Raw genomic sequence first — 27641 nt, forward strand, 5'->3', positions numbered from 1 at the left:
ACGTCGTCATCTCTACTTGGTCGCCTTGTACGTCTGGCTAATGGCACGTTTAGCTGTGACCCCTACCATTTAATCAACGCCGGATGGGTATCCACCATCCCAACAATCCACATTCGTTGCGCGCGCAGTTATACGTAAGCGGGATATTATAAAAGAGTAATCAGTGGTCTGATCAACGTGAGGCATGACGTAATGTATGATGGGAGAAATTGGGACGACGAGCACAACCAGCCCAACGTAGCAGATGTGTTTATAGCGAGCGTCTAGTTCACGTTGTCACTTGGCCCTTCATTTTTTTTTCTCTCTCTTTTCGTCAGGACCGAAAAACCGCTATAATGCAGCCCTAAGTGCCGCTTAGGTGTCATAAATGCGTTTGCTAATTAAAAAGAGCACCCTATCGACGTTGTTAAAAAAAGCTTGTAGAAACTAGACCGATCGTTTGAAATTGAATTTTCCAAAGTGCTGCCCTATGAGTTACGCTGGTGCATTGAAGCAAGGTTGAACAGATTGCCGAAGTGGCAATGTCCGAAATTCTTGGGTATGCTTTCAGCCAGCTCTTTGATCAGCTGTATTGGGATTTCCATCTGGTCCTACTGTCGTGGTAGAGATGTCTCATCTCTTCTGTTTATGTAAAGGCTTTCTAAGTTAATTTTTTAATCGCTCGGGCTTCTCTGTTCCTGGAGCTGGTTCAGCCTGAACTACGATTTGTTGCTTGCCGAAGTTATCACCAATAACCTGTTGTCCATGTTATCGCCGAACCTTGTGCATTCACACTGTATTCGCGAGACGAATAGGTTTGCCAATTCTGGAAGGTACGCAAGGCACGAGCGATTGTACCCACTCAGTGTGTATCCGAAAAGACATGTTGGCTCATTCCGTATGTGTAATGGGCACGTAGCACTGGGTATTTAAAAAAATAGACAATACCGGCTACTTCAAAGTGGAATTTCAGTGCAATTAGCATTCTTTCAGAACTAAAGGCATTCTTCAGTATGTCTGCCTGGATCGAACATCCTTTGCGTCAACTTGGTCTTTACTCTTCTTACCTTTCCCTTCGCGGAGTAGCAGGCCACACACAAAGCTTTTCCTGCCGGCCTCTCTGCTTTCTCACATTAGGAATGTTCCCTCATCCCTCTTGGCCCCTAGGTATGTGCGCCATTTTGTTATGTCTCCGAATAGGTAATGTTGGAGTAGACCGCTTGAGACATTGGGTATGTGCCCCTAGTTGTGTGCAAGAATAGACAACTTGGGTCACTTAATATGTGCAACTGGGCATGTGTCACTGGGTATGTGCCCGAATAGTCCGCTTTGTCCATTCGGTATGTGCAAATGCAAATGTGAAACCAAGTATGTGAACGTCCTCCACAATGGGTATGTGCCACTGAGTAGGTGCCCCGATAGGCAAGCAAAAGAAGAGCCAAGGTGCTACATCACGGCATCAAAAATTTTAGAAGTCAACAACAGAGAAGGGAAAAAGCCAGAATAAAGAACAGCCGCGCGTGAAGAAAGTGGTGAAAAGACCCGAATAGGACAATAGCGCGCATTGAGCGTGGATGGTTGAGCAGCAAAAAAGTGAAGGTGCCGGTACCAGAAAACAGCGAAATCGACTACATAGAAGGGAACAATGCAACAAGACAGTCTGTCCCTACCTGGCTTCAGTGTTATTCGCATGAACGCCTGCATTGATCATGACAGGAGCTCACCGAATATTCTTTTTAAAGAAAATCACGGATTAACATTAACATAAGAGCACACCAGACTAGTAGGACAGGCTCCTAGGATAATTATGGTAATCGCTTTATTAAAGGATGAAGCGAAATGAACTATTTTTGGTTCGCCAAGTATAAAGCGGAGATGCAAACGCTGTACAAAGGCGCGTGACACTGTGATAGACTGTGAAGTGCGCGAGCTGATGAAGAAGTGTTCGTTTCGGCCCCTCCGCACCGCTAGCTCTCGTCTCTTTGAATCGTCTCTTTGGATACCGCACAGCACTACTGAACCCGAAGAGCGACATCTGAGAACCAGGCGATGGACGTCATCCTCCCCCAGCGACTGGCAGGCGCCGATCTCCGAACAAGCGAGTCTTTTGACTGCGAGGAAGCCTTTGGTCACGGCCCTTTTCAGACAAGGATGCTCGTTCTCGTTCTTCTGGGACTTTTCTCGGTTAATTGCCAAGCAATCGTGATCTCCCTTGTCACAGGTGACATCGATCATTGGTGCAAGCCGCTCGCCGGTTTCAACATCTCTCGAGCCGATTGGAAGAATATGGCCATACCGATCGAGGCCGATGGACGCTTCAGCCGCTGCCGTGTTTATGAACGCTGCAAGCCGCCCGCTGACCACATCGATTCCGCTAAGCATCGCAAGAGCGGCGCTGTTCTAACCGGGGCCGACGAGTGGTACAGCCGATGCTTCCAGGACACCAGCGACCTACGCGACGTGCCCTGTGAAGAGTGGGACTACGATGTTCGGACGGCCAAGGCCAGTGCGGTGAGCTCTTGGAACATGGTGTGCGACCAACGTTTGCTGCCGGCCATTCTTGTCGCCCTGCAGAACGCCGGCGCCGTTGTTTCCCTCATCCTAGCCGGAGTCTTCGTTGACTATGTCGGAAGGAGAGCCATGCTGCTGTCCTCCGCCGCAGCGTTAGTGACCTGCACGGTGTGCACCTTCGCGGCCACTAATTACGTAGGCTACGCTGTAGTGCGCTTCCTTACCGGGGCCAGTGTCGCGGTACACATGATCTTTACTTGCATCATACCGTTCGAGGTGATGACGCACGCGCACAGGCCGCAGCAAGTGCTCCTCCTGGCGGTTCTGGGCATGACGTTATGTGAGGTCTGGAGTGTCATCGTCAAACCGGTGGTCATCGACTGGCGTCTGAAGCAGGTGATGTTCTTGGCCCCGACGGCTCTCCTGCTCCCGGCTTTGTCTACCGCCCGAGAGTCGCCCCGATGGCTCGTCGCGAAAGGAAGACTGGACGCGGTGGAAGCACTAATGATGGAGGCTGCCGAAACCAACAATGTCCCACTTCCTGTCACGGCCTGTCTCGTGGAGAAGCTGAGAGAACAGATAAAGCACCACGCAAGTCGCGAAGGTGCGGACACGGAAGACTTGGTCGACTATCGCTCCCTCCGGCGTCGAGCGTTGGCCATGTTTGCCGTTTGCTTCTCCATGTCTTTTACATTTTACATCGGCGCCTTTTCGACGGTGTCGTATAACGAATTTTGGATCCCGTGCTTCACGGTTGTCATCACACTGGCGACGTACGCGGGGATGCACTTCCTGATCACCGGCGTCGCACTCGTCAGAGTGCTCAGCGTGTGCTTCCTCTTGACGGGCTCCATACAATGCGCGCTGAGTGTCGCGGTGGGCGGTGGATACGTCACGATCACAAAGACCTTACTCGTCCTGTCCAAGGGTGTTTCTAACGTAGTCCTTGTACACTGTTACACCTACGTCCTGGAACTCTTTCCAACGGCAGTGCGAGCCGGTGTCTTCTGCTGGGCGTTTGCCTTCGGGCGTGTCGCGACCGTGTGCGCGGCAATGACCCTCGTCCTGAAGCCAGCCGGACACGAAGACCTGATGTTCGCCATTGCGGGACTTTTCCTCTTCGTCTCCCTTCTCGTCATCCGCGTCCTGCCACGCACGACAGTGGTGGAAGAAGCACGAATCGTGGCAAGGAGCACTTCAGACTTCTCCAGGATGGCCATGGATCACATGAAACGAACCCTCGTACAGGGGATATTACGCAAGAAGTGCAAGACTGGAAGCCTGGAGAGCTCCAAGTCATCCAGCAGGAAGAGTGGGAGGACTGGTGGCAGCAAAAGTTCTGGCATTTCTAATGTGTCTCGTCGATTTCAAACCTAGCCAATGCTGAAGTCAAGCCACCGGAAGATTTGTATGAAATTACTGGGCGCGATGTCCTGTTGGCGACATCAAAAACTCGTTTCTTGAGTTCATATCTGTTATATTTATGGATTCAAATATTCTTTTGCGCTCATAACAATGAAAAGCACGAACTCAATGTTCTAACTTAATTCCTTTCTGCTTCGACGGCACAGAGTATATTTGTGTGTTTCGTGAGCGTTTTTTATATCTGGCAAATATAATTTTATCCTTTGGACAGCTAAAGCATTGGCCCTTTGAAAGTTGATGTGTGTGTTTGACCACAAGACTACTGAAACTTACTTCAGAATTGCAGGCTGCACGTTGGGAATGGAAAAAAGCATGATTTTTTTTCATTGCGAATATACACGTAAACGCATGCACACATGATATAATCACCACGCGCACATATATATGCGTAATACCCTGACCAAAATTACGTGGACTAGGGATTCCCCGATAAAGGCGACTTTGTTCCTTGGCCTACGAATGTAACTAACTTCAAATTGAAGACTACACTCCGAAATGATTTCCACAATGGTCGGACTACCACCGCGCCAGAGTTCCCCTAATAAGTTAAATATAAAACTAATGTGCACCGAGCCATGCAATGAGACAGAGAAACAACTTTATTTAGTCGCTTGTAGAACGACACCATGACTAAACGGCGCCGCGACGTGGGTCCCGGACGTCTTGTCAGCGGGTGGTCTCTACTCAACTCCAGCGCTTGTTACTCCCGCGGTCAATCGCCCTGAGGGGGACAGACCCGTCGGTTTCGCTCGTCCTTTGTAATTAAAGAGCCGCCGAGACCAGCGGGACGGCTCAGGTTTGGATTTCGTGGTCGTAGCATTCCGCCGCAGCCGCTAGTCACGGCGGAATCGTTGAACTTGTCGAAACTTCGTCGGGGAACTTTGAGCAATACCATAGGATGTGCGCCTGGGTGGCCCTCTCCCGCTGGCACACGCAGCACACATCACTCATATACTTTCGCATACAGATGATTCATTAACACGGGGGTGGGCAAGGAACCAGTTTGTAAATGTCTTAACAGCACCGCCTCCGCTCGGTTCAGCCCCGTGTGCGGGGGTGGGAAAGTGCTTCGAGCCAGGCCGTGAAACTGTTTAAGTTCGTTGAACGTCGTCATGCGGTCCTTGGCACTACACCGTGTTGGACGGTCGGTTGCAGCGGCGCGGTTGGTTAGCGCTCGTGCCGCTGAGTCTGCCATCTCATTGTGGTTATCGTGCTTCTAGGACGTATTGTTGCCCGCGTGCTCCGGGAACCACTTGATTTTAACATACCTATTCTCTCGTTGCAGGTCAGTAGTGCACAGAACGCGCACAGCCTCACCACAAACTTTGCCCTTGGCATAATTCCACACTGCCCTTCGCGAATCCCACAACACCGTCTGGCACCCGGGGTCGGCAATGGCCAGGGCAATGGCCACCTCCTCCTGACACGCCTCTCGGACCCGTAAGCTCGCCGCTGCCCTCGTCGCGCGCCGGACGACGCCTCGATGACAGTAGCTACGAACGCCGCGCTGTGTCCCTGATATTCTGCCGCATCCGCGAGCCTTGCGTGCTCGTCCTTGGCGTGAAAGTCGATGAGGGCCTTGGCCCTCGCCGCTCTTCTCTCCTTGTTAAACTCCGGGTTCATGTATCTCGGGATGAGGTCTACCCAAATCCCGCGCCGTGTCCCGTCCGGGACAGGAACGTCGCTACTCGCCTTGTTCGCCCCGGGCGTGAAGCCGAAGTATTGAAGTATGCGCCTGCCGGCTTCGGTCATAGAGAGCCGCTGCAGCTGGGCGGTCCGTTGCGCTTCCGCAATTTCTTCAAGGGTATTGTGTACCCCCTGGCTCAGGAGCTGTTGCTGTTCATACACTTGAATGGTCCGAGCGCCGCCTTGTAATCTCGTCTGATTCGGGCGTTGATCTTATTATTTTCACAGTGCAACCAGTTGTGCAAGGCTGCAACGTAGGTGACGTAGCTGATTACGAGTGAGTGCACAAGCCGAATCAAGCTTTGCTCCTTCATCCCGGCATTGTGGTTTGCGACCCGCCTGATGAGACGCATTGCGTTGGTAATCTTGGCTGTGAGGCGGGAAATGGTCTCGCCGTTGCGCCGTCGCTTGTGTATAATCATGCCGAGCACCCGGAATTTGTCGACCTCCGGGATCACTTGGCCGTTCCTCGTCACGATCTTGATCGCCTCGTAGTCCCTCGCTTCGCTTTTGTTAAGTATTCTTGGTAAGTCTTCTTGGTTCGCTCTTGTTAAGTTCGCTTGCTTGAACTGCTCACCAAGCAGTTCCGACTTGCTCGGTGAGCATATCAAACCGGAAACGTTCAGCTGGTCTTCGATAGCGTCGACGGCTTCTTACAGCGTGCTCTCAGTGTGCAATGCAATGCAATCCTTGCTTCTGATGCAATGAGATGCAATGAAGAAGGCGCGAAGTTCATTTCCAAAGGGTGCAGAAATAAATGCCGCAGTTTCGCTCGAAAGACGAAAGGTCGAGACGTCTGTACGAAGTTTGGATAGTTGTTCTATCGGCCACATAAATATGTCGGCATTCTTTGTAATTAAATTAACGAGCATGGTGCCACTCGCACACAGGCAAACGTGAACACAAATCGCTTCGATGACGGCGGACACTCTCTGTCAACACACTGGCGAGAGGAATCGCGGCAGAAGCCGCGAGCGAGTTGCCTTTCCTACTGCGTCTCGTTTCAACACGAACTAAGCGGCGAGAACACATCATACATGCATAAAGCCGCCAACCCTCCGCACGCCTAGACACTTTGCCCACCTCAGATGGCTTTCAAGGTAGAGACCACGCGGCCACGCTCAGCCATGCCATATACCACCGCCATAGGAGTAGAGGCCTCTCTCCCGCCTCATCGTGGCACCTAGCCTCTCCGCCAGCGGCCAGCGACCCGCACGCGCCGTCCCGATTTACACCTTTACTTTCCACAGCTGCGGGCGAAGTAGCGTGAGCCATCGCTCCTAGATCACGCCGCCGACTGTGAGCTATTCGGCGAGAACGCACGAGCAGCAGCAGCAGTAGCAGCACACAGCCACGGTCCGCAAAAGAGGCGCAGGGAAGGCGGTCGTGTGCTCCAAAGAAAGAACCGTTGATTGTGCAGCCGTATTCGATCTAGCGATATATGAATGTCCCCTCTGGGTGCAAGCTCTACAGCCCACTACTCTTCTTGCTGAATGGTCGAAGGAACATCGACCTCCACTGTAAGCTATGTAGAGAGATCGCTACACTAAACCATATTATCCGCGGCTGCAGGAAGGAAACACCCCCCCCCCCCCCCCGCCCCCCGACTCTCTCATGGCCGCTCCCTCCTCGCCGGGACAAGCCAGGAGGATCAGCTACAGGCCGTGAACAGAGCCGGGGAGGTGGCTAGAAGGCAAGACACGACAAGCTACCGTCCCCCCTTGAGCAACTCTTTTGTCGAATAGTTTTACCTACCTACCGACCTGGCAACCAGATTGAAATTGAAAGCGCAAATAGACAACCAGGAGCCACCAAAAAGAAAGCGAGAGAAACAGAGACAATGGATTAGATGACAAAAAAATGGAAACAACAAGGACCATGGAGATTTACAAAAATGAGAAGAAATAAATCGGGAGAGAAAATCCGTGCAATAACACCAAGTGAATTCCCTCCTGATTTGAAGCTTGAGATGATTTCCTAAGGACAAAAGCATGCAGGAGCAAATTTTCGCAACTAGATGACGCATGTGTAGGCTGAACAGCAAAATCCAGAGAACACTCATGACAGGCTAATAGAATGCGAAGGAATTCACCCAATGATACTCGCAGGTAACTTGCACTTTCCAGAAGCGCATGGATTTAAAGTGGACAGGAGCATCAACCGGTCTGCAGTCGAGATAACCAAGCGTCGTTAGGAGTACTGGTGGGAAAAAAACAGAGAAGAGATTGATACGACCAGATCCGTAGCAGGCATAGGTAGTGGTACAAGGTAGACAGAGAAGGTTTGAAGAAATGGGCTAAGATTGAAGAGATTACACAAAAATGCTCGAATGAAAAAGCATGTACAGCATACTTCAATAATTAAATTAGGCTACCTGAATATTTGGCAAAACCGCGTTTCAAAGGGGATCCTCATACGTCATAATCATCAGAGTGTTCAGGTATTTGTAGAGCAAAAACATTGATATCAAGTAGAGGAAAAGAACTAGGAAGCTCACCGCAGCTATGCGACCGGTATGTTGAGCAACATGGCGACAAAAAACGTCAAGCGGAAAGTCATAGAGGCTGAGATAATCTCAGGGGTGGTAGCAATGGAAAAGAAACCCGCAGTGAAGAATTACCTAAAAAGAAACAGAGAAATCAGAATAGAATCACTTTACGATAACTCAAAGGGAAGCTAATTACTTTTCGTAGCGAGATCGGGATGCCTTAGACCGCGTAGTTATAAAGCGAGGTACACCAAGGAATAAGAAGCATGCGCTTGCTGCGGAAAAGCTATTAAAACGATGGAACATGTCTTAGAACGTGCAGTCTACCCAGCTGTCGGTTTAGGCTCTGTAGGTTTAGACCTCCTCGAAGTCCTTAAGTTCTGGGATAGCTGCAGGAAAGCAAACATGTGTGCAATAAGTAATAGTAAGAGGCGATCGGATGTTTGGTGGCAGAAAAGTAGAGACCACAAACGATTGACGGAGGCGTGCGGACGTGCGTGCGCGTGCGTGCGCGTATTTCTATGTGCGTGTGCACATGCGCGTGCCTTTGTGTGTGTGTACGTGTGTGTACGTGCGTGTACGTGTGTATGTGCGTATGTGGGCGTGTGTGCGCGTGTGTGAGCGTGTGCGTGCGTGTGTGTCCATGTGTGTGTATGCGTGTGCGCGTGTCGCAGAAAATTCGATGTCGGCCTCGGTGGCGTTGTCCGTGAGGGAAAAATCATACCGAACCACGCAGGCCCCCCACGTGGCGCAGAGCCGTTAGTGAACTGATTGGATTTCACAAAGTAAAGTGCGGCAGGAAACTCGTAAAGTACGACTTACACACAACCTACAGACATGATATCGTCGGATATTTATTTGAATATACGAGAAAGCAATTATGTTACGCCGAAGCTCAAACACAAACCCCTTTTCCTGCTGCCGCTTGAGATTTCGCGTGGCTGTGCACTACCTCAGGGATCGGCCCACGCAAGAAGCCGTGTTTCTACCAGAAAGGTCGCCTTAGTCCTTAGCGTTCGGCGCCACCGTTTCCCAGTAAACATTAAGGTTACGTAAGCTGCAGTTGTTGGGAAGAGTTGGAACTAGTCAGGGAACTTCGAAAGCTGTCGCGTTCCACTCCTAAAGGCGAAGCTTACGAGTCCTCTATATTTCTTTAAATCTTTTTATAACCCAAAGAAAATACGATCGAGTAAATAATTATGCTTTCAAGCTTGAATTCATTGTGAGTACAACCGACAATTAACCGTGTTCCTCGCTACTGCGAAACCGTCAAAATGCGTGTCCAGTGCAGCGACATATAATATGACGCAAAGTTGCCGTATTACGCCTCAAAACCACAATTTTATTGCCGAAGCGCGGCTTGCAATACTTGACTGCAGAATGATTTTGACCTCATAAGGTTCCTTAACGTGCACCTAACGAACGTTTTTCGCTTCGCCCCCGTTCATCTGCGGTCCCCGCGACGGGGTTCGAACCCATGACATAGAGCTCACCAGCGCAATGCCACAGCCGGAAAGCTGCAGAGCAACGAGAAGGGCCAATTTGCGAGTGTGAGATTCGCACAACCTTTAGAATAGGAAAGTTACTTCTAGTGTATGGGCGTACAATAGGAAGGGCCGATGTAGCTGTTTTCAGCACCAACAGCGCAGTACTTTGCGCGCGCTTTGAAGTGGTCCCATAAAACTTGATGTAATTGATTTAGTTAGTCATCGTTGTTGTTTGTCCGCATAAAGCAGGCGTGAATGTTTACACGTAATTTCATTCTAGCGCTATATACCCCGTGGAAACTCACGCGAATAAAAAAGAATTATTGTTCGTGGCACTCGACCAATGCAGGTTCGATAGCTTTATTTTAAAGTTGAACTCTAACTTTAAATATAGGGGGGATAAATAATTTTACTGCAAGCATTCCATTAAGAGTAGCACTACTTGATATGGACTATCAGCGTGTGATTCGGACATCTTTTGCATCTGTACGGCTTAATGAGGTCGATTATCCGTTGAGAAAATGAATAAACTCTCAGTTTTTAAATTCCGCCACGCGGATGACATCTACGTAACATCGGGAATCTCAGTTTAATTCCACGTACTTGGATAAGGTCACAAGGTAAGAGTTCCCAAGAAGCAGCCAGATTCAGTTATCCTCGCTCACATTGATAATACACAGTAGGGATTGTTATTCTTTATCGACTGGCAGTTAACACAGACCCACCGGACGCTTACAAAACCCAAGACGTCAAAGGGATCTGCTGCAAGAATTTCAATGTGATGGCGCCATTCCATTCCGGCATCCTTCCTGTCTTATCAAGCATTAATGACTGACTTGGCTTGACTTTTTAACGCTGGAGCTAAAAATTTCAGATTTATTTAAGGCCAGCTCGCACAGCCTTTTATTCTGCGTCACCACACTGGAAAAAGAGAGATACTCGGACGGAGCAACTGTCTGCAGTCATTGCCTGTACCTGCACGCAGACTACACGTGTAAAGTTGCATACAGAAATTTACCGTGACGTTCAAGAGACCATGCCACTATATAAAGTCAATGAAAATCATCTTGGAAGCACGCAGCCTCTCTACAGCAGATGCAAACTTATACTACATGCTGTTGATTGCTACACCATTGATTATTTACACCGAAAACAAATGTTATTGCTCAATGTGTTGACGCTAATTAATATCAAAGTTGGTTATAGTAAGCCGCAATTGCTGCTCTGCCTTCCTTCTCGCACATGTCGGAAATTCTCTCTATAATGCTTTAAGCAGGGAACGGCGCAGTAGCCTTAGCGAAGCTTTTCGCAGGGAGCGCAAGTCTGTTATCTAATGTAAGTTACCACATAATTGGCACGCACTACCGCATGCGAACAGTACACTGGGCCTATCCTCAATGCGTCGCAATAGGTTATGTTTTTTGCGCAGGTCACTCAAGGTCGAGGAGGCAAAGGGCACTCTACGAACCCCATTAGGGTTAATTTGGTATTTGAAATGTGTTCTGGGCCGTTTTGAGGCTACTCCTGTGCAGTCTGCCATGTTGGGCGGCAGTAATAATTATACTCCCGTCGCATAAATGTGGGAAAAACGTTATGCGGATCCAACGCAACCTGGGAATCAGTGGACACAAACTTATTTTTCTTTCTTTTTTTCTGACGGGGACTCCCGCATTATTGTTGAATGTGTTGACGTTATACGCCGTTACAGTAATGTACATGATAGGTGACGTTATGTATAAACTGTGTGTATGATTTTATACGCTGTGTCATCCATTAGATGAACTTCATTGAGATGTGGTCCTCTGCCTTCGACGGTTGCATTTTCTTTTCCTTGGCACCAATTCCGTGGCACAAACACGGTGTTTCAGCGGGCACTTTCAAAAATTATTTAAGGTTTTCTGTGCCAGAAAATACAATTCTTGTTCATTAGTTAGTCTACTCGAACTGGCGGACACTACTTGCACAAGAAATTGAAACGCATAATCGACTAATTAACGGAAGTTAGCTAATTAAGTTTAACTGATTAAGTCGTTGTCCATGTTGCAATTTACATATTATAGCCGGGGAGTTTGCAAGGCGGATCCATTTGGAACGAATTCTCAGCATGACACCAGTGTCGAGATACTCATTCTCAAACTGTGCGGAGAAATGCATTCGTGTTCCAGTTACGTCCTTATCAAAACGTAGTTCATTTGCATTGAAGCACAAAAATACCTGGATGACAACCTCTCGAAAAGGTTGTCATCCTGAGAATTTGTTCAAAGTGGATCCGCTTTGTGAATAACACGGCTAGAATTTGTAAATTGCAAGTTGTGCAGTAAGGTAATTAGTTCAAAACCTAATTAGTTCACTTTTACATTACTTTATTATTCCTTTTTTTGCACATAATGCCCGCCTCTTCGAGATGACCAACTCACCAAAATTTTGAAGGTGTTCTCGCAACACCTGGAATTACAGGCAACATCATTTCTGCTCAAAGCGCCTGTGTTTGTTCGACACAAATGGATTTTTTTTATTGGTACACAACGTCAAACAAAAGTCTGCAGGATTATCAAGAAAGAAAAGAATACATAAAGTCCGTCGAGCCGGATTCGAACCAGCGACCTATGGATGTCCGCTTGGGATGAAACCTCTACAGTCCACCGCTCTACCAACTGAGCTATCGACGGCACGGTGTCAGCGCGTCTACCGGCTTGTCTGGACTGCACAGGCAGCACGCAACGTGGCCGAGTAACGAGGTAATCGAGGCCTGGCACGTGGAACACACTGCAAAGTTGTCTCTTGAGTCGCGGCGTTTGTCTTTGAGGAGAAAAGAGCGACTGCGCGCCTTCTATGCGTCTTTCCGCCTTTGTAATCAAGGCTATCGCCGCGAACTAGTCAGTGCACATGACTAAACAAAGTATAAACGCGAGTGTTGGTTGAGTTTCTTGAACGAGTGCCTCGTTCTCAATAAGGATGATTCACCAAGAATATGGGATCATTCATGAATACAGTTAGTCGAATCTAAAGAGAAACACTAATGATAAACTTTGAATATTTCAAATGAAGATAATAAGTTTAGATTTTAAAAATTCGAAAATTTAGCACGAAAGTCGTCCTGATTTATTTACGAACCTCGCAATAGCTGCAACATCCGTATGATACTGTCCTAGAGAGGAGGCTTTCAAATAAAGAATTTCGGGAAAGACTAGATTTGATCCAACATCGTGAAATTCTCCCACTCAAGTATGCTTTCTTAATCGAGAGAAATCGCGGCATGACAAGAAGTTTTCTATCGACTCATCTTCACGTCGATAAGGAGGAGTGCGCCGGACCAGATCTATGAAGATAATAGATTCATATAGATATTTGACCGAAGGATTTCATAAATAAGCGACATTTTTTATTACTGTCGTCTGCTTCTACAGCTTCAAAATCTTCAGTGAAAAACGCTAAATAATAAAAGCATTAGAATGATAATGTATAGGAGTGGATTTATCGGGACTTCAAGCTTTCCTAAATCCTTTTTTCCTATGGTAGTGGCTATTTAAGAGGTCATTAGGTTCTCGCTCAGGATGCCCATCCGTCTGTTTGTCATCAGGTAACTTCCCCGACATTCCGGGTATGTCGTCGATCCGTATTTAGCCTCTTTCACGTCAACTTGGTCCTTGCTCTTCTTTCTGTTATCGACTCAGAGCAGCACAGTTTTTCCGGAAGGCCTCTCTGCTTTGCTCGAATTAGAAATGTTCTCTTCTGTCCCTTGAGCCATTGGGTGTACGTGTTACCGGGTGTGTTGCCTAATAGACAACTTGGAACAACCTGGGTGAAGGGGTAGTTGCCAGATAAATCACTTAGGCCATTCGGTATCATCCTCGGCCTATCTTTTTTTTTTTCGTGTCCCCTCCAGGACGAAGGCCTCCCAGCGATCTCCAATTACCCCTTTCTTGCTCTAGATGATTCCAGCTCTCGATTGCAGATTTGCTTATTTCATCACCTGACCTTATTTTCTGCCGTCCTCGACTGCGCTTCCCTTCCCTTGGCACCCATTCTGTAACTCTCTAATGGCCCATTCGTTATCTACCCTACACCTTACATGGCCTGCTAGCTCCATCTTTTTTTCCCTTAATGTCGACTATAATATCGGCGGTCCCCGTATGCTCTCTGATTCACACTGTTCCCTTGTGGCTATTAGCGCTACACCTAACATTTTTCGTTCCATTGCTCTTCGTGCTGTCCTTAACTTTTTCGCGACTTTCTTTGTTGGCTTCCAAATTTCTGTCCCATATGCTGGCGTCGGTATAATGCAATGATTGCACGCTTTTCTACGATAGTGGTAAGCTCCCAGTCAGGATTTCGTAATGCCTGCCGTATCAACTACAACCCATCTTTATTCTGTAAATTTCCTTATCATGATGAGAAGTATTAGTAATTAGTAATTGACTAAGGTAAACAAACTCCTGCAGAGACTCGAGAGGCTGAGTGGAGATGATGAATTATTGTCCTCTTTCCAGGCTATTGAACATTACCTTTATCTTCTGCATATCAATCTTCAACTCCACGTTTAAATTGTCTTGGTTAACGTACTCAATAGCTTGTTGTAGTCCGTCCCCTGTGTCTGAACAGGACAATACTACCTACAAACCGAAAGTTGCAGAGATATTCGTGTTGATCCTCACTCCTGAGCCATCCAATTGTAGTAGCTTGATACTTCTAAGCATGCCGTGAATAGCATTGGAGAGATTGTGGCTCCTTGAGTGAGCCCTCTCCTTATAGGTATCTGCAACTGCAAATGTAAAGCTCGACACGTGAACATTCTTGGTGAATCTTCCATTATGGGTATGCGCCACTGGGTAGTTGCCCTAATAGCCATGCAGAAAAAGAGACGGGAAAGGAAGTCGGCAACATATAATTGAAGAAGTCAGCTACAGAGGAGTGCAAAAGCCGACGTCAAGAACAGCTTAATGTGGAGGAAGGAGTGTAATACACCCAGACTGATACCCAACGGACAAGGGCAGACATTCCAACTATAGAGCCACCCTGGAGCATATCCTATGGGAATGTACGGCTGTAATACAGGATAACGGTGATGCAGCCACAAACAGCGACAGCCTCCGCGCGCGCTGGCAGTCTGCGTTGCTTAGCACGGACTTGCAGCACCAACTCTGGGCTGTACAGCGAGTCGTAGAAGCCGCCAATGGCCAACAACCCTTGGCCGAAACGTAGGCGGGGTCCAGGCCCACCCCAGCATATCGCATGGCACTCTATGAATTTATTTGAATGAATGAATGAATGAATGAATGAATGAATGAATGAATGAATGAATGAAATTAACAAAATTGGACCATCTGCAGCATGCATTGAGCAATACGCTTTGAGCTAGAAAAAAAAGAGAACAAAATGTCGTTAACAGAAAATTGAGCAATATGGCTACGCTTAATGGAAGAACGTGAAAATAAGACAGGTCTCTACATTGCTTCAGTTCGATTCTCGTTAACGTCAACATCATTCCTCGTAGGCTTTCCGTCGGATGTTTTTTTTTTTTTTAATGAGTCATGAAACAGCATTTACATAGCAGCAACCCGTACGAGCATTAGTAGTCCAAACTTGGTAATCGCATTAATAAAGGTTAAGATTTCATTACCAATATATGTTGGGTAAACAGTAACCAAAAAAGCTGACGCCGTACAAGGGCGCGCGACACTACGACAACCTGAGAAGCACGCACTGAAGAAGAAGAAGAAGAAGCCTTCTTATCGGCAGGTCCACAAAGCTGGCTCTCGTCAGCAATCCTTCTCCAGGACTACTAAACCCGAAGAGCGACACCTGAGAACCAGGCGATGGACGTCGTCCTCCACCAGCGACTGGCCGGCGCCGATCTCCGAACAAGCGAGTCGTTTGACTGCGAGGAAGCCTTTGGTCACGGCCCTTTCCAGACGAGAATGCTCGTTCTCATTCTTCTGGAACTCTTCTCGGCTGTTTGCCAAACCGTGGTGATGTCCCTCGTCACCGGTGACGTCGACCATTGGTGCAAGCCGCTCGCCGGTTTCAACATCTCTGCAGCCGATTGGAAGAATATTGCCATACCGATCGAGGCCGAAGGATGCTTCAGCCGCTGCCGCATTTACGAACGCTGCAAGCCACCCGCTGACCACGGCGATTCCGCTGAGCACCGGAAGAGCGGCGTTGTACAAGCCGGGGCTGACGAGTGGTACAACCGATGCTTCCAGGACACCAGCGACCCACGCCACGTGCCCTGCGAAGAGTTGGACTACGACGTTCGGACGGCCGAGGCCAGCGCGGTGAGCTCTTGGAACATGGCGTGCCACCAACGTTTGCTGCCGGCCACCTTTCTCGACCTGGATAACGCTGGTGCCGTGGTTTCCCTTATACTGGCTGGAGCCTTCGTAAACCACGTCGGCAGGAGAGCCATGCTCCTGGATTCTGCAGTAGCAATAGTGACCTTCGCGGCGAAAGATTGTGTGCGTTACGCTGTGGTGTGCCTTCTTACCGGAGCCAGTGTTGCCGTACAGACAATTTTTACCAGCCTCATGCAGTTCGAGGTGATGACTGACGCGCACAGGCTGCAGCATGTCCTGCTTCTGGTGGTTCTAGGCCTGACGTTACGTGAGATTTGGATTGTCATCGTCGATGCCGTGGTCACCGACTGGCGCCTGAAGCAGGTCATCTTCCTAGCACCAACGGCTGTCCTGCTCCCTCCTTTGTCTGCCGCACGGGAATCATCGCGGTGGCTAGTCGATAATAGAAGGCTGGACGCGGCCAAAGTAGTGATGATGCAGGCGGCCAAGGCCAACAATTTCCCGCCTCCTATCACGGTCTGTCCTGCGGAGAAGCTGAAGAAGCAGATCGAGAACCACGGGGGTTGCGTGGCTGCGTACGCTTTTCCTCAGGGATTATCTACTTATGCATTTACATAGCCACTTACTGTTTCACCGGTGAGGTGAAGAAAACACAGGAAATGCATGATTCAGTTCTGACTGCCTTAACGCCTGATTGTATATTGATGTTATTATACTCGCGATCTGCTTTCTGGGGCAATAAAGGGAAATACACCGGGGCGTATCTCCTGCACACGGGTTACTGCATGCACCAAGTAGTCCATCACAGTTGGACAGCGCTTTTTGTTCCTTGTAGCAGAAGCTGAATCAACGCAGCTTCTTCGTACGGCGGTTTCGCCTTTGGTCAAACGCCGAAGCAAAAAGCCGGAAAATAAGTTAGAATTAGCACTTAGTTGTGTATATTGTATTATTGTGCGCGTGTAAACACTACGTTTATGTTTCTTCCTCTTCGCAAGCTTAATATGTTACTTTAATGAGAATCTTGTACTTTTCTTAGGGTTGCTCCTCTGCGCGCTCTTCCTCTGTGTCTTAGTCTTTATCACCTCAGAATGTTGACAGTAGTATGCAGAACGTATCATCCATCTATACACCCATAATGGTTGCCAATGTCTACACAAAAGCGCATCGAGGATGGACGAGTCAAAATTGGGAATGCTTGCTTAATGCTTGTTTTTCACGGAAATTAGCCCTGCTCATGTTCAACAACAGCTGGAGGCGTTAGCGGAGAAATGTCAAGAAAAAGTAGAGTGTAGTGGTTTTGTAAAGACGTCACTAACCATCCCAAGCTGGGAGTAACAGCCTAGATCCAAAAACCCAATCCTGGACTTTCGTTACAGTCGCCCCCGGTTGATTAAGAATGGCATTACTCTGTCTATCCTAAGGAACGCTTTGTTGAAGTCATGCCTCCACATGTAGGCGACAGCGTGTCAGGGCAAGTCGTACTTTACGAGTTTTCTGGGACATTTTACTTTGAGAAATTCAATCAGTTCAGTAAAGCCTCTGCGCCACACGAAGGGCCTGCGTGGAGCGGTGTGCGCGGTTCGGCATGATTTTTTCTCTCATGACAACGCCGCCGACGCCGACATCGGATTTTCTGCGACACGGGGCCCTCATTGCTATCACGTCAAAATTTTGTGGCAGTATATCCTTTAATGTTCCATTACATTTAGCCGAAGTACGCGATTTCTCTCAGAATTAGAAAAACAAAAAAATAATTCATTGGAGGTGCTGGGTATCGATCCCAGTACCTCTCGCATGCTAAGCGAGCGCTCTACCATCTGAGCTACACCCCCGACAAAGAATACCGGTAACGCAACGGCTTTTCCCTCCGTATCGCTTTCCCCGTAAAGCTACGTCGAGCGCAGAGACCGGAGACTCCCGGAGGCAACCGGTTCCCACTGGAACGACGTGCTGCATTCGAATCACTTTTATGGGCGAGAGATGTCAGTGAGAGATGAGGGCCGGACGAAGGTTACTCGTCTATCGAGAAGTTTGCGAACATTTGCGCGTAAATTCGTGCAGCGAAAAGAAGGCTTGTCAATCGTGAACTCACTTAAGGGCGCGGTCGAAATCTTGATTGATTGATTGATTGCTTGATTATTAATTAATTGATTGATTGATTGATTGATTGATTGATTGATTGATTGATTGATTGATTGATTGATTGATTGATTGATTGATTGATTGATTGATTGATTGATTGATTGATTGATTGTGTTAACCGCCAAAAGCATCAAACTGGCTACGAGGTATGCGCGTAGTGGTGGACTCGAGAATAATGTTCACTTGCTGGGTTTTAGTGCACCTAAATTTTAGTACACGAGCATTTTCGCATGCCGCCGCCCTCGCAAAACGGTGCCGCCACAGTCGCGCATAGAACTCGCGACCTCTTTCTCAACAGCATAACGACGACCATATATAGCCACTAGGCCGCCGAGCCAGTCACCGAGTGTCACTGTGACACGGCTTAGCACCCAAAACACGTCCTTTGCTAAATACGCATTGGAAGTGCATGTACTATTGCCAGTCCGCGCAAGTGGACACCTCGAAGTGTTTTTCTCGTCTAGTGCGATACCTTAGACTCACGTGGACATATCTAATCTCGGGGTGAGCAGGAGGCAGGTCAGCGTTAAATTTCGCTGACGCTCACGCACGTCAGCTGCACCCCCCCCCCCACCTCCTGACTCGTCCTTATCACGATTTTGCCGTAGAATACGAGCACTGGACCTCTTGAAAAATTCAAGAAACTCTTGGCACTTCGCAATAACGAGGTCGAGAAAATTAAACGCTTAAAATGCCCATTGAAGTTGCACGAAATACCGCACTGCCTTCATTCTTTCCTTAGTAAAACCGGAATCAATAGCATTCACCTATTATTTCTTTTACTGTATTCATTCATTTATCTATCTATCTGCATACTATAAAAGCCCGGAGGCACGACACAGATGAGTGGAGAGTATGTATGTAGTCATTGGCAACCACCTTGAAATTTTTCGGCGCCGCAGATGACTGCGACAAGGGCAGGAAGGTGGTTCCAGTCGTCGTCGGTCGGGTGTAGTAATGCGTGAAAGCAAGCGCTGATGTTGCATGGCCTTACCAGTACCTGACCTTCAGTGCAAGATGAAATATGAGATGGACGTAGCAATAACTCTTCTTTAAGGTCAATTTTAGTGCAGTAAATTTCAGTGCAGTACAGCAAGCCTAAGATCGTCAGCTTCCATCAATCTCTCTCTCTCTTTCTCTCTCTCTCTCTCTCTATCTCTCTCTCTCTCTCTCTCTCTTTCGCTCTACGTTCCCAGCAATCCGTTACCCGTCTGCAGTGGCTTAGCGGCGATGTCGTTGCCACTGCTTCACGCACGCTTGTCTTTGGATATTGACACGCTTATCTGGTTGTGATTTTTCGGGGGACCACATTTCACCCGCCGGAAAATTGAAGGTACTGCTCAGGGAAGGACGCGCGCCCATGCATGCATAGCAACTTTCTCGAATGTTATCGTTGATATTATATGTTGTCTATGTTATCGCCGAACCTTGTGTATTCACAATGTATTCGCGATGCGAATAGGTTTGCCGATTCTGAAAGGTACGCAAGGCACAAGGCGATTGTACCCACTGAGTCATCACCATCATCATCAGCTTGGTTACGCCCACTGCAGGGCAAAGGCCTCTCCCATACTTCTCCAACTAACCCGGTCATGTACTAATTGTGGCCATGTTGTCCATGCAAACTTCTCAATCTCATCCGCCCACCTAACTTTCTGCCGCCCCCTGCTACGCTTATCTTCTCTTGGAATCCAGTACGTAACCCTTAATAACCATCGGTTATCTTCCCTCTTCATTACATGTCCTGCCCATGCCCATTTCTTTTTCTGGATTTCAACTAAGATGTCATTAACTCGCGTTTGTTCCCTCACCCAATCTCCTCTTTTCTTATATCCCTTAACGTTACACCCATCATTCTTCTTTCCATAGCTCGTTGCGTCGTCCTCAATTTAAGCAGAACCCTTTTCGTAAGCCTCCAGATTTCTACGCCATACGTGAGTACTGGTAAAACACGGCTGTTATATACTTTTCTCATGAAGGATAGTGGCAATCTGCTGTTCATGATTTGAAAATGCCTGCCAAACACACCCCAACCCGTTCTTATTCTGATTATTTCAGTCTCATGATCCGGGTCCGTGGTCACTACCTGCCCTAAGTAGATGTATTCGCTTACCACTTCCAGTGCCTCGCTACCTATCGGAAACTGCTGTTCTCTTCCGAGACTGTTAAACATTACTTTAGTTTTCTGCAGATTAATTTTTAGACCCACCCTTCTGCTTTGCCTCTCCAGGTCAGTGAGCATGCATTGCAATTGGTCCCCTGAGTTAATAAGCACGCAGTAAGCACGCAGTGAATAGCATTGAAGAGATCGTATCTCCCTGCCTGACGCCTTTTCTTTTATTGGGATTTTGTTGCTTTCTTTTTGGAGGACTACGGTGGCTGTGGAGCCGCTATAGATAACTTTCAGTATTTTTACATATGGCTCGTCTACACTCTGATTCCTTCGTGCCTCCATGACTACTGAGGTTTCGACCAAATCAAGCGCTTTTTCGTAATCAATGAAAGCTATATATAAGGGTTGATTATATTCCGCACATTTCTCTATCACCTGATTGATAGTGTGAATATGGTCTATTGTTGAGTAGCCTTTACGGAATCCTGCCTGGTTCTTTGGTTGACAGATGTCTAAAGTGTTCCTGATTATATTTGGGATTAGCTTAGTAAACACTTTGTAGGCAATGGACAGTAAGCTGATCGGTCTATAATTTTTCAAGTCTTTGGCGTCCGCTTTCTTATGGATTAGGATTGTGTTAGCGTTCTTCCAAGATTCCAGTACGCTCGAGGTCATGAGCCATTGTGTATAAAGGGTGGCCAGTTTTTCTAGAACAATGTGCCCACCATCCTTCAACAAATCTGCTGTTACATGATTCTCCCCAGCTGCCTTCCCCTTTTGCATAGCTCCCAAGGCGTTCTTTACTTCTTCCGACGTTACTTGTGGGATTTCAAATTCTTCTAGACTATTCTCTCTCACACTATCGTTCTGGGTGCTACTGGTACTGTATAAATCTCTATAGAACTCCTCAGCTACTTGAACTATCTCATCCATATTAGTAATGATATTGCCTGCTTTGTCTGTTAACGCAGACATCTGATTCTTGCCTATTTCTAGCTTCTTCTTCACTGCTTTTAGGCTTCCTCCGTTCCTGAGAGCATGTTCAATTCTATCCATATTATAGTTCCTTATGTCAGCTGTCTTACGCTTGTTGATTAACTTAGAATGTTCTGCCAGTTCTATTCTAGCAGTAGGGTTAGAGGCTTTCATACATTGGCGATTCTTGATCAGATATTTCGTCTCCTGCGATAGCTTACTGGTATCCTGTCTAACGAAGTTACCACCGACTTCTATTGCACACTCCTTAATGATTCCCATAAGATTGTCGTTCATTGTTTCAACACTAAGGTCCTCTTCCTGAGTTAATGCCGAATACCTCTTCTGTAGCTTGATCCGGAATTCCTCTAGTCACCCTCTTACCGCTAACTAATTTATTGGCTTCTTATGTACCAGTTTCTTCCGTTCCGTCCTCAAGTCTAGGCTAATTCGAGTTCTTACCATCCTATGGTCGCTGCAGCGCACCTTGCCGAGCATGTCCACATCTTGTATGATGCCAGGGTTGGCACGGAGTATGAGGTCTATTTCATTTCTAGTCTCGCCATTCGGGCTCCTCCGCGTGCCCTTTCGGCTATCCCGCTTGCGGAAGAAGGTATTCATTATCCGCATATTATTCTGTTTTTCAAGCTGTACTAATAACTCTCCCCTGCTATTCCTAGAGCCTATGCCACATTCCCCCCCTGACTTGTCTCCAGCCTGCTTCTTGCCTACCCTGGCATTGAAGTCGCCCATCAGTATAGTGTATATTGTTTTGACTTTACCCAACGCCGATTCCACGTCTTCATAGAAGCTTTCGACTTCTTGGTCATCATGAGTGGATGTAGGGGCGTATACCTGTACGACCGTCAATTTGTACCTCTTAGTAAGTTTCACAACAAGGCCTGCCACCCTCTCGTTAATGCTATAGAATTTCTGTATATTACCAGCTATATCCTTACTAATCAGGAATCTGACGGCTAGTTCTGGTCTCTCCGCTAAGCCCCGGTAGCACAGGACGTGCCCGCTTTTTAGCACTGTATATGCTTCTTTTGTCCTCCTAACCTCACTGAGCCCTATTATATACCATTTACTACCCTCTAATTCCTCCAGTAACTTTGCTAGACTCGCCTCACTAGATAACGTTAAACGTTGCCAGGTTCAGATTTCAATGGCGGCCTGTATGAATAGCATGCCTTAATAACTAAATTAGTCTAGCTGAATATTTACTAGCGGCTGCAGGGGACTGAGGGCCGGGGTTTGATTGTTGTATTCATATAGGAGGTTGGGGCCAAGTGCTGCACCAGGGTGGCCAATCCTGCTCTGGTGTGAGAGTGCGTTACCGGTTCTCGTCGCCGGGATCAGGCCGCACTGCAGCCCTGTTTACGCAATTTTATCAACACGCGGAATTTTTTTTTTATCCGGTGGAAAATTGCGCGGCACCGGAATTAGAACTACGGTCCTCTTACACGCCAGGCGGATGCTCTACCTCTTCGCCACCGCAGGAGTTACCCACTGTGTATGTATCCTAAAAGGCAAAGTGGCCCATTGGGTGTGTGTAATGGGCATGTACCACAAGGTATCTATAATATTAGACAACATGGGGCACTGTAAAGAGAAATTTTAATGTAATTACCATTCTCTAAGAACTTCAGGAACTCTTCAGTATGTCTGCCTGAATCTAACATCCTTTACGCCAACTTGGCCTTTCCCCTTATCACTTCACCCTGCGCAGTGTACCAGGTCACAGACAAAGCTTTTCCGACCGGCCTCACTGCTTTCTCACATTAGAAATGTTCCCCCATCCTTCTTGGCCGCTGGGTATGGGCGCCATTTTGTTCTTTCTCCGAATAGGTAATGTTGGAGCAGACCACTTGGGACATTGGGTATGTGCGACTAGTTATGTGCAAGAATAGACGACTTGGGCCCCTGAATATGTGCGACTGGGCATGTGTCACTGGGTGTGTGCCCGAATATTCCGCTTTGTCCATTCGCTATGTGCAAATGCAAATGTGAAACTAAGTATGTGAACGTCCTCTAGAACGGGTACGTGCCACTGAGCAGGCGCCCCGATAGACAAGTAAAAAGAAGAGCCGAGGAGTTACGTATCGGCATCATAAAATTTTAGAAGTCAACTACAGAGAAGGGAAAAAGCCAGAATAAAGAACAGCCGAGCGTGAAGAAAGTGGTGAAATGAACCGAATGGGACAATAGCGCGCACTGAGTGTGGCTCGTTGAGCAACAAAAAAGTGAAGATGTCCGTACCAGAAAATTGACCGAAGTCGACTACACAGAAGGCAAAAATGCAACAAGACAGCGTGTCCCTACATTGCTTCGGTGTTATTCGCATGAACGCCTGCATTGATCCTCACAGGAGCTCCACCGAATATTCTTTCTAAAGCAAATAATGGAATAACATTCAGATAAGAGCACACCAGACTAGCAGGACAGGTTCCTAGGATAATTATGGTAATCGCCTTATTGAAGGATGAAGGGAAATGAACTATTTTTTGTTCGCCAAATATAAAGCGGAGATGCCAACGCCGTACAAAGGCGCGCGACACTGTGATAGAGTGTAAAGTGCGCGAGCTGATGAAGAAGAAGAAGTTTTCGTTCCCGCCCCTTCGCACCACTAGCTCTCGTCTGGAATCGGCTTTTTGATACCGCACAACACTACTAAACCCGAAGAGCGACATCTGAGAACCAGGCGATGGACGTCGTCCTCCCCCAGCGACTGGCCGGCGCCGATCTCCGAACAAGCGAGTCTTTTGACTGCGAGGAAGCCTTTGGTCACGGCCCTTTTCAGACAAGGATGCTCGTTCTCGTTCTTCTAGGACTCTTCTCGGCTAATTGCCAAACCGTGGTGATCACCCTTGTCACCGGTGACATCGACCATTGGTGCAAGCCGCTCGCCGGTTTAAACATCTCTGCAGCCGATTGGAAGAATATTGCCATACCGATCGAGGCCGATGGACGCTTCAGCCGCTGCCGTATTTACGAACGCTGCAAGCCACCTGCTGACCACGGCGATTCCGCTGAGCATCGCAAGAGCGCCGCTGTACTAACCGGGGCTGACGAGTGGTACAAACGCTGCTTCCAAAACACCAGCGACCAACGCGACGCGCCCTGTGAAGAGTGGGACTACGACGTTCGGACGGCCGTGGCCAGTGCGGTGAGCTCTTGGAACATGGTGTGCGACGAACGCTTGCTTCCGGCCACACTTGTCGCCCTGCAGAACGCTGGCGCCGTTGTTTCCCTCGTCCTAGCCGGAGCCTTCGTTGACTACGTCGGAAGGAGAGCCATGCTGCTGTCCTCCGCCGCAGCGGCAGCGACCTGCACGGTGTGCACCATCGCGGCCACAAATTACGTAGGCTACGCTGTAGTGCGCTTCCTTACTGGGGCCAGTGTCGCGATAAACACCATGTTTGCCTCCATCATACCGTTCGAGGTGATGACGCACGGGCACAGGCCGCAGCAAATGCTCCTCCTGTCGGTTCTTGGCATCACGTTATGTGAGGTTTGGAGTGTCATCATCAAACCGGTGGTCATCGACTGGCGTCTCAAGCAGGTTGTGTTCCTGGCCCCGACGGCTCTCCTGCTCCCAGCTTTGACTACCGCCCGAGAGTCGCCCCGATGGCTCGTCGCGAAAGGAAGAATAGACGCGGCCGAAGCAGTCATGATGCAGGCGGCCAAAACCAACAATGTCCCACTTCCTTTCACGGCCTGTCTCGTGGACAAGCTGAGAGAACAGATCAAGAACCACGCAAGTCGCGAAGGTGCGCACACGGAATACTTGGTCGACTATCGCTCCCTCCGGCGTCGAGCGTTGGCCATGTTTGCCGTTTGCTTCTCCATATCTTTTGTTTTTTACCTCAACGCCTTCTCAACGGCGCAGTATAACGAATTTTGGATCCCGTGCCTCACAGTTGTCATCACACTGGCGGCGTACGCGGGGATGCACTTCCTGATCACCGGCGTCGCACTCGTCAGAGTGCTCAGCGTGTGCTTCCTGTTGACGGGTACCATTCAATGCTCGCTGAGTGTGGCGGTGGGCGGTGGATACGTCATGATCAGCAAGACATTACTCGTGCTGTCCAAGGGCGTCTCTACCGTAATCCTTGTGCACTGTTTCACCTACGTCCTGGAACTCTTTCCATCGGCAGTGCGAGCCGGTGTCTTCTGCTGGGCGTTTGCCTTCGGGCGTGTCGCGACCGTGTGCGCGGCAATGACCCTCGTCCTGAAGCCAGCCGGACACGAAGACCTGATGTTCGCCATTGCGGGACTTTTCCTCTTCGTCTCCCTTCTCGTCATCCGCGTCCTGCCACGCACGACAGTGGTGGAAGAAGCACGAATCGTGGCAAGGAGCACTTCAGACTACTCCAGGATGTCCATGGATCACATGAAACGAACCCTCGTACAGGGGATATTACCCAAGAAGTGCAAGACCGGAAGCCTGGAGAGCTCCAAGTCATCCAGCAGGAAGAGTGGGAGGACTGCTGGTAGCAAAAGTCCTGGCATTTTTAATGTGTCTCGTCGATTTCAAACCAAGCCAATGCTGGAGTGAAGCCACCGGAAAATTTGTATGAAATTACTGAGCGCGATGTCCATTTCGCGACATCAAATGTCGCTTCTTGTGTTTTGGTCTGCTATAATTATGATTTTAAATGTTCTTTTGCACTCCTAACAAAGAAAATCACGAACTTATGTTATAGCTTAATTCCTTTCTGTTTCGACGGCACAGAGTATATTTGTGTGTTTCGTGAGTTTTTTTTTTTTTTTACCTGGCAAATATAATTTTATCCTTGGATAGCTGATGATTTGGCCCTTTGAAAGATGATGTGTGTGTTTCACCGAGAGACTACTGACACTTACATCAGAATTCCAGGCTGCACGTTGGGAATGGAAAAAAGTATGTTTTTTTTTATTGCGAATATACACATAAACGCAAGCACACATGATATAATGACCACGTGCACATATATATGCATACTACCCTGACCAAAATTACGTGGACTAGGGATTCCCCGATAAAGGCGACTTTGTTCCTCGGCCCACGAATGTAACTAACTTCAAATTGAAGACTACAGTCCGAAATGATTTCCACAATGGTCGGACTACCACCGCGCCAGAGTTCCCCTAGTAAGTTAAATATAAAACTAATGTGCACCGAGCCATGCAATGAGAGAGAGAGAAACAACTTTATTTAGTCGCCTGTAGAACGACACCATGACTAAACGGCGCCGCGACGTGGGCCCCGGACGTCTTGTCAGCGGGTGGTCTCTACTCAACTCCAGCGCGTGTTACTCCCGCGATCTGTCCCCTGAGGGGGACAGACCCGTCGGTTTCGCTCGTCCTTTGTAATTAAAGAGCCACCGAGACCAGCGGGACGGCTCAGGTTTGGATTTCGTGGTCGTAGCATTCCGCCGCAGCCGCGAGTCACGGCGGAATCGTTGAACTTGTCGAAACTTCGTCGGGGAACTTGGAGCAATACCATAGGATGTGCGTCAGGGTGGCCCTCTCCCGCTGGCACAGGCAGCACACATCACTTTCGGGTACAGATGATTCATTAACACGGCGGTGGGCAAGGAACCAGTTTGTAATTGTCTGAGCAACACCACCTCCGCTCGGTTCAGCCCCGGGTGCGGGAATTGGAAAGTCCTTCGAGCCAGACGGTGAAACTGTTTAAGTTCGTTGAACGTCGTCATGCGGTCCTTGGCACTACACCGTGTTGGACGGTCGCTTGCAGCGGCGCGGTTGGTTAGCGCTCGTGCCAATACGTGTGCCGTCTCCTTGTGGTTATCGTGCTGCTACGACGCATCGTGGCCCGCTTGCGCCGGGAACCACTCGATTTTAACATACCTATTCTCTCGTTGCAGGTCCGTCGAACACAGAACGCGCACAGCCTCATCACAAACTTTGCTCTTCGCATAATTCCACACTGTACTTCGCGAATCCCACAACACCGTCTGGCACGCGGGGTCGGCAATGGCCAGGGCAATGGCCACCTCCTCCTGACACGCCTCTCGGACCCGTAAGCTCGCCGCTGCCCTCGTTGAGCCGGACGACGCCTCGATTACGGTAGCTACGAACGCCGCGCTGTCTCCCTGGTATTCTGCCGCATCCATGAACCTTGCGTGCTCGTCCTTGGCGTGAAAGTCGATGAAGGCCTTGGCCATCGCCGCTCTTCTCTCTTTTTTAAACTCCGGGTTCATGTTTCTCGGGATGAGGTATACCCGAATGCGGCGTCGGGTCCCGTCCGTGACAGGAAGGTCGCTACTCGCCTTTTTCGCCCCGGGCGTGACGCCCAAATATTGAAGTATTGAAGTTCGGTCATAGAGAGCCGCTGCAGCTGGGCGCGCCGTTGAGCTTCCACAATTTCCTCGAGAGTATTCTGTACCCCGAGGCTCAGGAGCTTGTTGGTGTTCGTACACTGGAATAAAGTGAGCGCCGCCTTGTAAGCTCGTCGTATCAGGGCATTGATCTTATTCTTTTCACACTGCAACCAGTTGTGAAAAGCTGCAACGTAGGTGACGTGGCTGACT

At 48.5% G+C, this 27641-nt stretch overlaps 3 protein-coding genes and 2 non-coding genes across 5 annotated transcripts; 3 read left to right on the plus strand and 2 right to left on the minus strand.

Annotated features, from left to right (window-relative positions):
- Nucleotides 1-2028: 2028 nt before the first annotated feature.
- Nucleotides 2029-3867, plus strand: LOC126543609 (solute carrier family 22 member 7-like). The gene has a single exon (XM_050190718.1). It carries the CDS (start codon nt 2029-2031, stop codon nt 3865-3867), a length of 1839 nt encoding a protein of 612 aa, XP_050046675.1.
- An 8285-nt stretch (nt 3868-12152) lies between these two features.
- TRNAY-GUA (transfer RNA tyrosine (anticodon GUA)) lies at nt 12153-12245 on the minus strand. The gene is made up of 2 exons: nt 12209-12245; nt 12153-12188 (listed from the first exon to the last, which is right to left on the minus strand). It is a non-coding gene; the product is annotated as a tRNA-Tyr (tRNA).
- A 3147-nt stretch (nt 12246-15392) lies between these two features.
- On the plus strand, nt 15393-16490 carry LOC126543610 (solute carrier family 22 member 7-like). The gene has a single exon (XM_050190719.1). It carries the CDS (start codon nt 15393-15395, stop codon nt 16488-16490), a length of 1098 nt encoding a protein of 365 aa, XP_050046676.1.
- A 1141-nt stretch (nt 16491-17631) lies between these two features.
- TRNAA-AGC (transfer RNA alanine (anticodon AGC)) lies at nt 17632-17704 on the minus strand. The gene has a single exon. It is a non-coding gene; the product is annotated as a tRNA-Ala (tRNA).
- Nucleotides 17705-23809: 6105 nt separating this feature from the next.
- LOC126543611 (solute carrier family 22 member 7-like) lies at nt 23810-25663 on the plus strand. Its single transcript, XM_050190720.1, has one exon. The coding sequence runs from the start codon at nt 23810-23812 to the stop codon at nt 25661-25663; it is 1854 nt and encodes a 617-aa protein (XP_050046677.1).
- Nucleotides 25664-27641: the final 1978 nt, after the last annotated feature.

This window comes from Dermacentor andersoni, chromosome 10, assembly GCF_023375885.2.
Source record: "Dermacentor andersoni chromosome 10, qqDerAnde1_hic_scaffold, whole genome shotgun sequence".
Classification (NCBI taxonomy): domain Eukaryota; kingdom Metazoa; phylum Arthropoda; class Arachnida; order Ixodida; family Ixodidae; genus Dermacentor; species Dermacentor andersoni.